This window comes from Heterodontus francisci, chromosome 3 (genome assembly GCF_036365525.1).
Source record: "Heterodontus francisci isolate sHetFra1 chromosome 3, sHetFra1.hap1, whole genome shotgun sequence".
NCBI classification, from domain to species: domain Eukaryota; kingdom Metazoa; phylum Chordata; class Chondrichthyes; order Heterodontiformes; family Heterodontidae; genus Heterodontus; species Heterodontus francisci.
Window position 1 is genome coordinate 136,640,830 of NC_090373.1, and position 12,653 is coordinate 136,653,482.

Genomic DNA, 12,653 nt, shown 5'->3' on the forward strand with positions numbered 1-12,653 from the left:
ATTAAATTTATTATTTTTTTCTAGTGTATTTAATTCTATTTTAATAGCCAGATCACTTAAAATACACTGAAATGACAAAATAATTATATTAATTATGGAAGAATTGTTTAAAATTAACACTTGTAAAATACACCTAATGAATCAGTAAAAATATTCTGATACCAGTACATGTATTTCCAGACACAAGAAGCTTCCATTGAGCACATTTCACAATCATATCTAATAAGCTGACCATAAGGCAAGTACATTTTTGTATAATTCTAGAATATGAATGGTTTTATCACAGATCAGTGACTTTTGTTAGTTTTTTATCCACTTTAAAACGTCAGGCCTAAAAGAAATAAAAGATTTGTTACAATAGTTATTCCTGTATTAGGCACTTGTAAGACATACATAAATTAATTCATTGTACTAATGGCCTATACACACATGCACTAAAAAAAAGCTTACCATGTAGTGCCCTGACGGTTATATTAATGCATTAATGCACAGTTGAACCATACAGACCAAGAATGTCACCATTCTGATACTCAGTTTGAGTTAGCTGACCTTGATGGAGGTAGTGATAGGAGCATTGTAATTGGCCTCAGAAACCATGGTTATGGAGGGAGAAGAATATCTAAATTGGCCAAAGTTCGCACTCTTGACTTCCAATAACTTCTGTAGGTGTGTGTTTGTGTGCGCAGATGTCAGGTGAGAACACAATCAGGTTTAGGTGTGATGTTCTGTATTCCCAAACAGTCTGTAAAATCTTATATGAATAATGACCATTTGGGCAAGATAATAAGGGCAACTTTTTTCCAATATATCCACACCCCAGAAATGGGTTAACACTATAAGCAGAAGAAAGTAGAGAAACCTAGCCTCAGAATTCTCACATTCATATTGTATACAAGTCTGATAGGTAACAATAGCCTAAAGAACCAGATTGATGACTGCAAATCTGCATCCAATTATAATTCACACGTCACATTACTGGATTTGGTACTGCCATTATTATAAGGCACCAAGTATAGTCTAGTGTTTCCCCTCAAAGAGATATAAAATAGAGGAATCACTTGATGTCTCATTTGTGCATTCCTAGCACCCAGTTTCAGACCAGCAATAGGTGGGAGCAGGTTGATAGGTGTTGTGTGTGCCATTGGAAAACCAAAGAAAAGGGGAAAATATCTCAAAAATGCTCTTCCTACACCAAAATTGAATAAAGGCTTTAAATACATTATGTTGTTTTAATGCTTTGTCAGAAGTTAACTTTTCTGAGCACACTATAAGTGGATATTTAAAGCATCAGTCCACCATCAATAATTTAGCTGATTAAGCATGAATTCTTATTAACAGACAAAATAAATGGTATTTTAGTCATTGTTATTCCAATCTCTTCAAAAATATCATTGCACTCTAGTACAGCTACCAAAAAGGGAATACAGTTACAATTACTTTCTTAAGCTCTACTTTCCATTGCTTTAATAGCTGCTTCAACTAACAGTTGGACTAGAACGTTTAGTTATTAACGCCACTCCAGTTCAGCCTGCAGGAGGCATTGTTCCAGCAGGCTCATGATTCAAACAAGTTCATTTTTTCTCTCCCTTCACAACACTCCATCTAGTGGTATGGGCAAAAGCAGACAAACTATCCCAACTCAAACTGCATTTGGATGCCAGGTCTGGAATGGCAATCCACGATTTTTTGGGGTTGTGCATCAAGTAATTAACTGGTAACACCAAGAATTACAGCCCTAGCCATCGGTTTTCCTCAACCTCTTACATAACAAGTCTGCAATTTTTAAGTTGGGAATGTACCTAATTGCTTGCAGAAGTACTGTTTTTGCTCTAGAAATATAATTGGACAATTTAAACTCAGCATAGGTCCACAGCAAAAAAAACAAAGTTGGCAGCGAGTGAAATATGCAATTAATTTTCTCACTGATCTCTCACCTATGCCACCTGTGTACAAATTCAATCCAAATTAATGGAAGGAATTTCTTTCCCTGCTAGCTGTGGTTAGGGCAGTCTCAGTCCAGTTCTTAGTAGACATGCATTCACAGCACAAAACTGTCATAATTCAGCAAACATTAACATTTTCATTCAGAGAGGCATATGATAGGGAGCAGAGGATGTCATATTGTTGCGGTCGGGGTACACTTCTAAAGTCCAAATCAGTATATCCCTGACAATATTCATTTTGTGTGCAAGTACACAGTAAAACAATGTATAAATCTAAATAAGCTAACAACAATTTTTCTGTTAGTATATCATCTTCAAGGCTTAACTTCACAGGCAAATTAAAATTATGTATTTAAAATTCAAACACGTTGATAGGTAGGTTAAATACAAACTGGAAATGATTTTTTTATTCAGCTCTTTGCATTCTGCTCGGCATTATTGCTTGTAAAACTATCAAACCAACCCGTTGGTGAAAATAAAGGACAAACGTTTTACAAAACAAAATGAATGTATATTGCTGATTTCATAGTTATGCGATCATAACGTCCCTACATTCAACTACGAGATTTTACATAGTTTAGTTAGTGACCCATAAATGCGAGCAAAATAAACCACCAACTCGGCAGTTCATGGGTTAAAGCGTGACAACTGCGGCCCTCTTGTCTAACTAGACAATTCACAATCTGTACTTTCGTGCGAGGACTAAAAACTACGGCGTTGCTACACTAAATTCAAAAGAAACAAAGTTTCTGTAATACTATAACTCTGTGGGTGTTTTGGTAGTCCTGAAATTTTGGAAGAATCCTATCGGAAACTAGTTTCTTTTAGTAGAATATATCGGCCCGTAGGAATTTCCACACATTCCGCGTACAAAGAACCTGCATGGCTTCTGGTAGTGCAATGCACATTCAGGGTAAGTGTCACTGTTCCCCATTTCATTCACATTTTAATGAAGATAATGTATCTGATATATTCAGTTTTCTTAGACCACAAACATTAGTCACGCACCAGTGGCCAAATACGAGAAAAAGCTCTTAGCGATTTCTGTCACTGTTACGTATTATAACTTTGACAAGTTAGGTCACAGCCTCCGCCAAGTTCAGCTTTTCATGACACAACCAGGAACCTCCTTATTAAGTTGAAAAATTAGGATCAGGATCTCGTGTTCCGTAGTCATACAGCTTGCAACAAGTTTAAATCCACGTGTCACTCCAACAGCCCATGTACTAACAATAAAAATGTGATCTAGTTCATTGATCAATACTGGATACACTTGTTTTCATGCATGAAAGCATTCGGCTATGTCAATAACATACTGAACTAGAACTTGACTCCCAGTCGTGCGTACTTCAGTGGATGATCAACACAACTGAGAAACTACAAATGCTAACACATAAACACGGACCCGTCAACTATTTCCTATACGAACAACGTGTTGCAAGATGAGAAATATTGTTGCAGCTCCACATATGCGATTATATAGCAAGCACTTTTTGGAGACAGACAATGTAAAGTGTGTCTCTTGAGCCTGTTAGACGATCTTACAAGATGCTATATCTGCATTTTTAAGACTGTGTTGTCATTTGTCACCCAGAACTTGCACACGTGAAAGTTCTGCACCTTTTAAATCTGCTTTTTCTGCAGCATGCCCATATAATTTAGAATACTTGATTAAGCCATCGATGCATAATCTCCATTTTAACCAGTTTTTCAGTCATGATTGGCAAGTTTATTACAGAAACTCAGCGTACCATACATACACGGATCCGAATCCATTCATAATTTAGCTGCATAGATTATCAGCACAAGACCGAGCTCCGAGCTCACTGCTTAATAAGTCCTCATCTCTAACTAGTGTAAACCTCACAAAATTAAAGTGAAAGTTCTTCCTCTTTCTGTAATAATCATTTTTTGTTCATTAGGCAGCAGCCAAAACACATAATTCAGTTACCTATTCCGTGGCCGCCGAGCCATGAGTCTCTCGGAGAGTGCGGAAGAAGTGTCGCTGCAAGTGATCACCCTAACTCACACGAGGAGGAAGCAAATTGAGATTAAAGTGTACAGTCTGTAAACACAGATTCCTACAAACAAAGCCTTGGACCCTCCCCTCCCGCCAAATCTCGCGCCCAAACCATAGACAGTGTAGTACGCAAGCGCACTAGTGACCTTGGCGGTCCTCTGCGAAACCCGCCTTTTTCCTGCAATCCCCGCTCAGCCCCGCACCTACACCCCCCCCCCCCCCCCCCCCGCGCCCCAACCGGGGTTTTAGAAAGTAAACAAGTATAGATAATGTGCTTGTGTTTTTCATCTGTCAGCTCTCTCAGAATCCAGTAGCGGGGTTCCCTGTTGCTAATCTACAAAATTACCATATTCCTTCTAAATTCCTTCCTACTTTCTCCAGCAAAGAGAAAGTCAGACGCACACAGAGACGGTGTAGAACCAAGTAAATTTGTTTAATATTTTAAATATTAGTGAAATATTGCTTTACTAATAATTTAGAAAAGTGTGGGGGAGGGGGTTATGTCCTAGTTACCGTTTCTTGGAAGTCAATAGAAAATTGTTTATTGGAAAATATAATTTTAGAAACATTTATACAAGAGAAAGCTGCACTTTTAAGTGATCAAATGACACTTCTGTGTTGAACGAAAAGTCGAGTGCTTATTCCATAGATGGCGCAACCTTCAGTTTTGCAATGAAACCTAAATATGGAGTAACGAGGGTCCTTTGTTCGTAAACGTATCAGTATAAAAACAAAACAAGAATGCAAAAGTGCATTTTCCGCTAGGTATCTTCCAAAATCCAAGTTTAATTTAAAAAAGTGTAATATTTTCTTGGGATAAGTACAAAATATATTCAAAACTACCGATTGAAATTTATTAATCAAACTCAACATTCTAGGTGATGTTTCGCTATAGTATCTTCATTTATGTTATCGATAAAGCAATATAAACTTCCTAGATGTATTAACCGCAACAACAGATTTACAAGTTTAGTGAAAGCAGTAATTTGGGATCTTGGATCACTGTAATACACTTCCTCTTTCCTGCACACTCCTGGCACGTGTGTAATACAACTGGACAATAAACTTATAAAGCACTTGCAGCCGCATGAGCGCAAGGTTTTAGGTTCATGTTTCCTATGGATCGAGTCCAGAGCGTGTGCACGAACGTAAGACCAAACCAAAATGCAAATCAAGACAAAGCCCCTAAATAAACACAATTCCCCAAGTCCTTTGCTCCTATACTTATCTCCAGCTGATTGATATTGTAATATTATTTAATGTTTAAACAAACAAAATATTTCAGAGTCTGCAATTATAAGTTTATAACTTAATTCGGATAGATCTGTACTTAAGTTTAATTGCCAGGAATCTGTAATACCTGTTAACTTGTCATTTTGGATCTATTCAGGCAATTTATTTCTGCAAAAATCCACCCCAGAAACTCCCTATTACAAGTCATGCTCTCCTCGCGTTCGTTTATTTTCTACTTTTTGTTACTTCAATTGCAGATAACTCAGTGTGCATCCCAGCGAAGACTAGATCACTCGGAACACCTTCCATGACATGTTTCTATTTCCAATTTTTGCAACGTGCTGCATTTGTTTTTTTTGGCTAGACCCGATCTTTTGTTACTTTTTTTAACTTCTGGCCCGAAGGAAAAAAACACACCAGGTTGTTGCTTGGACAGACCCTGAACCTTCAACCAGCGTTCCCATTTTTAATATTTGATGGGCGCACTTAAATGGCCACCACCCCCTTTTTTGTTTGTTCGTGGCAATTTTTTAAAAAGACATATTTATTGCCTTCAGTTTGTCACCTTCCTTTTTTTTTGTATATTGGTTTCCTCATTTCCGTTATCGTCGCTTTCCCCTTGTGTTTCTCTTCACTCTTTTCTTTCAGATCTTCCCCCCCCCCCCCCCCACCGTTTAGTGATGATATTTTCCCCTGGATTTATTTCTCCAGATGTTCGGCATCTTCCCGTTACCTGTATAAAATAACCCAGTTATTTTGCATTTCCATCCAGTTAATGCTCCTTTCCAGTGCCGCCACACCCCCACCCCCCAGGTTTCCCAAGCTCTGTCTTGCAGGAAAGTGGACTTTTTAAAATAAATAGTTTAAATACTTTTAATATATATACGTCCAATATTTACATTTTTAAAATAAATCAAATCCACCGACAGTGTGACCACTGTAACCAAATCCAATGTCACTGTCTGCCTGCTTTATCACAGCTTTCTCCAGCATGGATTGCAATGACAGGTTCTGGGTCAGAAAATGCTGAAGGAACACTCGGTAGCTCTGGCAGTATTTGTGGACATTAAAATATGAGAATATCCTGTCAAAATAACGGCAGGACTAATGGGTAAATGTTACATCAGTGCTTCAGGCCTGGAACTGTTGCATCTCAACTTTTTCCAGGTTCTGGTGAAAGAAGTCATGAAGCTAAAAAGTTAACTCCAGTTTATTTCTCTCTCTCCCTCCAACAGTTGATGACTGACCTGCTGGGGTGGTTTCCAGCATTTTCTCCGTTTTTAAAAGAAAAATCAGATTTTCAGCAGTATTTTGTTTGGATCCAATTCAGACAGTGTGAGTGTGCACCTCGCCCGTGCCAAATGTACCTAATGTCCAGCCCAACACACAGAGACACTGGGGAGGGGAGGGGGGGGGGGGGGGTCGTTATCTTCACACACGGCCCCCGCAAAAAAAAAACTTTAACCAGCTGTTTACAAGGGGGGAAAACTCTATAAACGCCAACGTTTGCCCCCCTCCCACTCCACCCCCTTTCCCCCACCCTGGCAAATAAAGAGCAGCCAGTCGCTCGAAGGTGAAATTCTCATCACCCATTAAATTCCCCCATCGTCCAAACACTCTGCGGACAGGGGGCGGGGAGGTTATTGAAAGCGCCCACTGTTCACCATCGAACTGGTGGAAAGAGCCGAGGTCCACCCCTCCCTTCCCCGGCCCCGGGGCCACGTGACGCTGATAACGGTCGCGGCCGAGCTGATTTCACACGTACCCGAAGGAGGTATCCATGGGCGGGAGCCGATCCGTCAGCGCTACCGGTGCTGCTTTCCTCAGCACCACCGAAAGAAAACCCGGGCCAGCGGCGGTGATGTTGGGGAGGTACGAGGGTGGGATTTTACCCCAAAAAAACACTTTTATAAAAAAAGATCTCCCTTTCCACCCCGTACCCGCAAGAATTTGTTTTTTTTTTTGGTTCTAACCACTGCTAATCACAAAATCTTCTCCACATCTGGAATCCTCTCGATTCAAATTGCGGCGGGTTCTCCCCGGGAACGCCCTCGCGCGGCCCCCCCCCCCCCCCATGCACGTGCCGCCTGCGCTCGGGGTGGGGGAGCCAGCCCCAGGGAGGCGGGGCGGGGCGGGGCGTCTGTGTATCGAGGGAGTGATGAATGTCGCACGCGCGGATTGTGCAGGGTTAGGCAAGGGGGAAAGTGGGCGACAAGTCTCGCGCGTGCGTGCGAGAGGGTGAGAAAGTAGCCTGTCGCCGTCCTCCTCTGCCTCAGGTACAGGTGGCGCGAGCGGAGGGGAGGGGCGGGACTGGTGCGTGCGGCGAATTCTCACCTGCATTGTTCGCAGCTTCACAGCGCCACGTGCATCCCCGGGGTAGCAGCTGCGGGCATCTGCTTGTCGTGCACGGAATTCACATTTGTTCGTCTTCACCACACACAACCCCACCCCCGCCACCTCCCCACACGCCTCTGGTCCCGCTTTTTGCCCTGGAAGCGTTTCTCGACCATTATCATGAACGCCTGCCATTGGGAAGCGGGTGTGGACGGCGGTTAAAAGTATGCAACACTACCACTGCTACCAGCTTTGGCATTCTTGTTCCAAGGTAGCTTGATAGAAAAAGCAACGCAAATGTCCTTTCTGGAAATTCCCTCTAGCCCAGTTATATTCCATAAATTACAAGACCGGATTTCACTTGTGAACTGCAACTGAAATACAAGTGTAACTGTTCTTGGCATCTCTTTTACCATGGAAAATCTATGAAAGTTTAAGGAAAACACACTGAAAATGATCACAATTATAATTAGCTCCTTTATAAATCCTTTAAGGTAGTATGGAGTTTGTTTTCTCTAAGTTACAAATATTAAATTAGAATTGTTTGGTAATTTTCAGGTAAAAGCATGCAGTAAACAACCTTTTACATTTACAAAGGATTCTTTTTTATGTTTCCACATTTTTTTCTCTAAATAAAAATAGTACGTTGACCTTATGCAATATTTATAGCTTGAATGGAACATGAATGCCAGCATGAACTGGTGGGGCAACTGTTTGTTTCTGTGCTGTATATGCTATGTAATATTCCAATGCAGAATTCAGGCTATTAACATTTGCAGCAACTGAGTGAACACAAGATAGAAACAGATAAGGAAGGCCATTCACCCCTTCTTAGCTTATCCAACCAGCAAGTTCCTCACCAAAGCATACAACTATTTTTTCCCTTCATTACTTTGTCCAGACTACTGTTTTGTCTGAATAGATTAGCATTCTATTTGCTTATTGATTAAGGTATAAATTCTGATTGAAGAAGTTTATTTAACATATTTATTCTATTTCCTTTTGTGGACCTTTTATACAAGTGTTTCCCTGTTTGAAATTAATGTTTTAATGCCTAATTTTAAATAGTGTAAATGGGAATGTAGTATGAACACATTAGATGTTTGTATCTGACTTCTGTTGATTAGAATTTCTCTTTGTTAAACATCAAGTCTACTAAAATTTAATTCATCTTCAGTTACTTCAAGACTATTCATGGGATATTTATATGATCCATTTTTATCCTAAATGCAGACTTGACATTTGTCCAAATTAAATGTCAAATTGACCTGTCCTTTTAAATAGTTTGTTAAAATAGTTCTGTAGTTTATGAGCTGCCTCACTAAATTCAATTGCCCCTCGTAGTTTAGCATTATCTGCGAATTTGACCAATTTGCACAAAGCTTCTGAATTGAAGTCAATGAAAATTACAATTATTATAGTCCTAACACTGATCCTTGAGGATCTCTTAGCATGTGCCTAACACAATATCCTGCTGTGTTCTACACTTGGGTCAATATCTTATTCTTTCTTACAGAAATTTTTAACAGCTGTAAAAAATTACTTGTAGTTTGCCTTGCTGGAAAGGATGTTTCTGCACGTATCAGACAGTTCATTTACAGGTAGCTTATAAATTATTTTTAAGAAATTAGGCATTTTAAGAGCAGTAAAAATTCAAATTAAACAATCAAAAATAGTGAAAAGTAAGTAAAATATAAAGAATGGGATAATAATTAAATACAATGTGGGACAATGGACCAGTGTATCAACAAACATTACTATGTAGTGCCCTTACAAAAATTACACAACTTAGAAACATAAAACCAGACAGTACATTTTTTAATGCATGCATGTATATTGATCTGCCAACTATAACCTGATTTGGCATATATGCAACTCAATTCCATGCTATGGGTGTCTCTTAATGCTCTCTGAAGTGGTCTAACAAGCCATTCATCTGTTAAAGCAATTGTTTTGTATAAAATGGCCATTTTGATTGGGGGGGGGGGGGTGGTTAGGGAGGTGGTTGCACACAGTGAAAGTGTAACCTAGAGGGAGGCATTGCCACTAAGGAGGTGGGGAAATTGAAAGCTAAAATTTAATCTGAGTGATAGCAGGCATGATGGACTAAATTATGAGGACAGATTGCATAAACTTAATTTGCAGATATTCAGAAGCTATTTCCTCTTGCAGAGGAATCCAGAAGAAGGTGGCATAGAATCATAGAATGATACAGCATAGAAAGAGGTCATTTTTCCCATTGTGCCTATGCCCATTGTTTGAAAGAGCAATCTAATTAGTCCCACTCCCTTGCTGTTTCCCCGTGGCCCTGAAAATTTTTCCTCTTCAGGTATTTATCCAATTCCCTTTTCAAAGTTATTAGTGAATCTACTTCTGCCACACTTTCCAGTAGTGCATTCCAGATCACAACAACTTACTGTGTTGACTCGGATTCTTTTGTCAATCACCTTAAATCCATGTCCTCTGGTTACCAACCGTTCTGCCGCAGGAAACAGTTTCTACTTATTTACTCTGACTAAAACCGTTCATGGTCTTGAACAGCTCTATCAAATGGCCTTTTAACATTCTCTGTTCTAAGGAGAACAGCTTCTCTAGTCTCTCCACATAACTGAATCCCTCATTCCTGGTACCATTCCAGTCAATCGCTTCTGCACCCTCTCGAAGGACTTGACATCCTTCCTAAAGTGCAATAACCAGAATTGGCCACAATACACCTGCTGGGACCTAACAGTGTTTTATAAAGCATAATTTCCTTGCCTCTATTTATGAAACCAAGGATCCTATTTGCCTTTTTTACAGCCTTCCAAATTTGACCTGCTACCTTCAAAAGCTTGTATATATGCATCCTCAGATCTCTATGTTCCTGCACCCATTTTCAAATTATACCGTTTTGTTTATATTCTCTCCTCATTCTTCCTACCGAAATGAATCACTACACACTTCTGTGCATTAAATTTCATCTGCCATGCGTCTGTCCATTTCATCATTCTATGTCCTCCTGAAGTCAGGTTACTACACTCCTCATTGTTTACTACATTTCTGAGTTTTGCATATTCTCCAAAATTTGTAATTATGCCCTTTATACCCAAGTCCAGGTCATTAATATATTAAAAAGGAATGAAACCGGACAGTCCACCCGACATCGACCTAGGCACCGAAAATTACAATGGCAAACTCAGCCCTGTCGACCCTGCAAACTCCTCCTTACTAACATCTGGGGGCCTGTGCCAAAGTTTGGAGAGCTCTCCCACAGACTAGTCAAGCAACATAATAATAAAAACAAGAAATGCTGGAACCACTCAGCAGGTCTGGCAGCATCTGTGGAAAGAGCAGCAGAGTTAACGTTTCGGGTCAGTGACCCTTCTTCGGAACAGCCTAGTCAAGCAACAGCCTGACATAATCATACTCATGGAATCATACCTTACAGACAATGTCCCAGACACTGCAATCACTATCCCTGGGTATGTCCTGTCCCACCGGCAGGACTGACCCAGCAGAGGTGGTGGGACAGTGGTCTACATTAGGGAGGGAGTTGCCCTGGGAGTCCTCAACATCCGGACCCCATGAAGTCTCATGGCATTAGGCCAAACATGGGTAAGGTAACCTCCTACTGATTACCAGCTACTGCCCTTCCTCAGCCGATAGGTCAGTACTCCTCCATGTTGAGCACCACTTGGAGGAAGCCCAGAGGGTGGCAAGGGCACAAAATGTACCCTGGGTGGGGGACTTCAATGTCTATCACCAAGAGTGGCTCGGTAGCACCACTACTGACAGAGCTGGTCGAGTCCTAAAGGACATAGCTGCTAGACTGGGTCTGCAGCAGGTGGTGGGGGAACCAACACGAGGGAAAAACATACTTGACCTTGCCCTCACCAATCTGCCTGCCGCAGATGCTTCTGTCCATGACTATTGGTAGGAGTGACCACCGCACAGTCCTTGTGGAGACGAAGTCCTGCCTTCACATTGAGGATACCGTCCGTCGTATTCTATGGCACCTTCACCGTGCTAAATGGGATAGATTTCGAACAGATCTAGCAATGCAAAACTGGGCATCCATGAGGCGCTATGGGCGATCAGCAGCAGCAGAATTGTACTCAACCACGATCTGTAACCTCATGGCCCGGCATATCCCCCACTCTACCATTATCATCAAGCCAGGAGACCAACCCTGGTTCAATGAAGAGTGCAGGAGCGCGTGCCCGGAACAGCACCAGGCATACTTCAAAGTGAGGTGTCCACCTGGTGAAGCTACAACACAGGGCTACTTGTATGCCAAACTGCATAAGCAGCATGCAATAGACAGAGCTAAGCGATCCCATAACCAACGGATCAGATCTAAGCTCTGCAGTCCTGCCACATCCAGTCATGAATGGTGGTGGACAATTAAACAACTAACTGGAGAGGGTGGCTCCATGAATATCCCCATCCTCACTGATGGGGGAGCCCAGCACATCAGTGCAAAAGATAAGGCTGAAGCATTTGCAACAATCTTCAGCCAGAACTGCCGGGTTGATGATCCATCTCGGCCCCCTCCTGAAGTCCCCAGCATTACTGATGCCGCACTTCAGCCAATTCGATTCACTCCGCATGATATCAAGAAACGACTGAAGGCACTGGATACTGCAAAGACTATGGGTCCTGACAATATTCTGGCAATAGTACTGAAGACCTGTGCTTCAGAACTTGTCGCAGCCCGGCCAAGCTGTTCCAGTATAGCTACAACACTGGCATCTACCCGGCAATGTGGAAAATTGCCCAGGTATGTCCTGTACACAAAAGGCAGGACAAATCCAACCCAGCCAATTACCGCCCCATCAGTCTACTCTCAATCATCAGTAAAGTGATGAAAGGTGTCAGCAACAGTGCCATCAAGCGGCACTTGCTTAGCAATAACCTGCTCAGTGATGCTCAATTTGGGTTCTGCCAGGGCCACTCAGCTCCTGACCTCATTACACCCTTGGTTCAAACATGGACAAAAGAGCTAAACTCAAGAGATGAGGTGAGAGTGACTGCCCATGACATCAGAGCAGCATTTGACTGAGTATGGCATCAAGGAGCCCTAGCAAAACTGGAATCAATGGGAATCAGGGGGAAAACACTCAGCTGGTTGAAGTCATACCTAG

At 41.5% G+C, this 12,653-nt stretch overlaps 1 protein-coding gene across 5 annotated transcripts in view; it reads right to left on the bottom strand.

Moving 5' to 3' along the window:
* myb (v-myb avian myeloblastosis viral oncogene homolog) overlaps positions 1-7,183 on the bottom strand; it is a 32,314-nt gene extending 25,131 nt beyond the window's left edge. For 2 of the 5 annotated variants that reach the window (XM_068026236.1, XM_068026221.1), the window contains exon 1: positions 3,895-3,963. In XM_068026236.1, the coding sequence (XP_067882337.1) occupies positions 3,895-3,917 (23 nt within the window). In that variant the 5' untranslated portion in view covers positions 3,918-3,963. Of the gene's footprint in view, positions 1-2,951; positions 3,050-3,894; positions 3,964-6,961 lie in introns of those variants that run through there. The other 3 variants (XM_068026211.1, XM_068026227.1, XM_068026233.1) reach the window with 3 other exon arrangements.
* Positions 7,184-12,653: the final 5,470 nt, after the last annotated feature.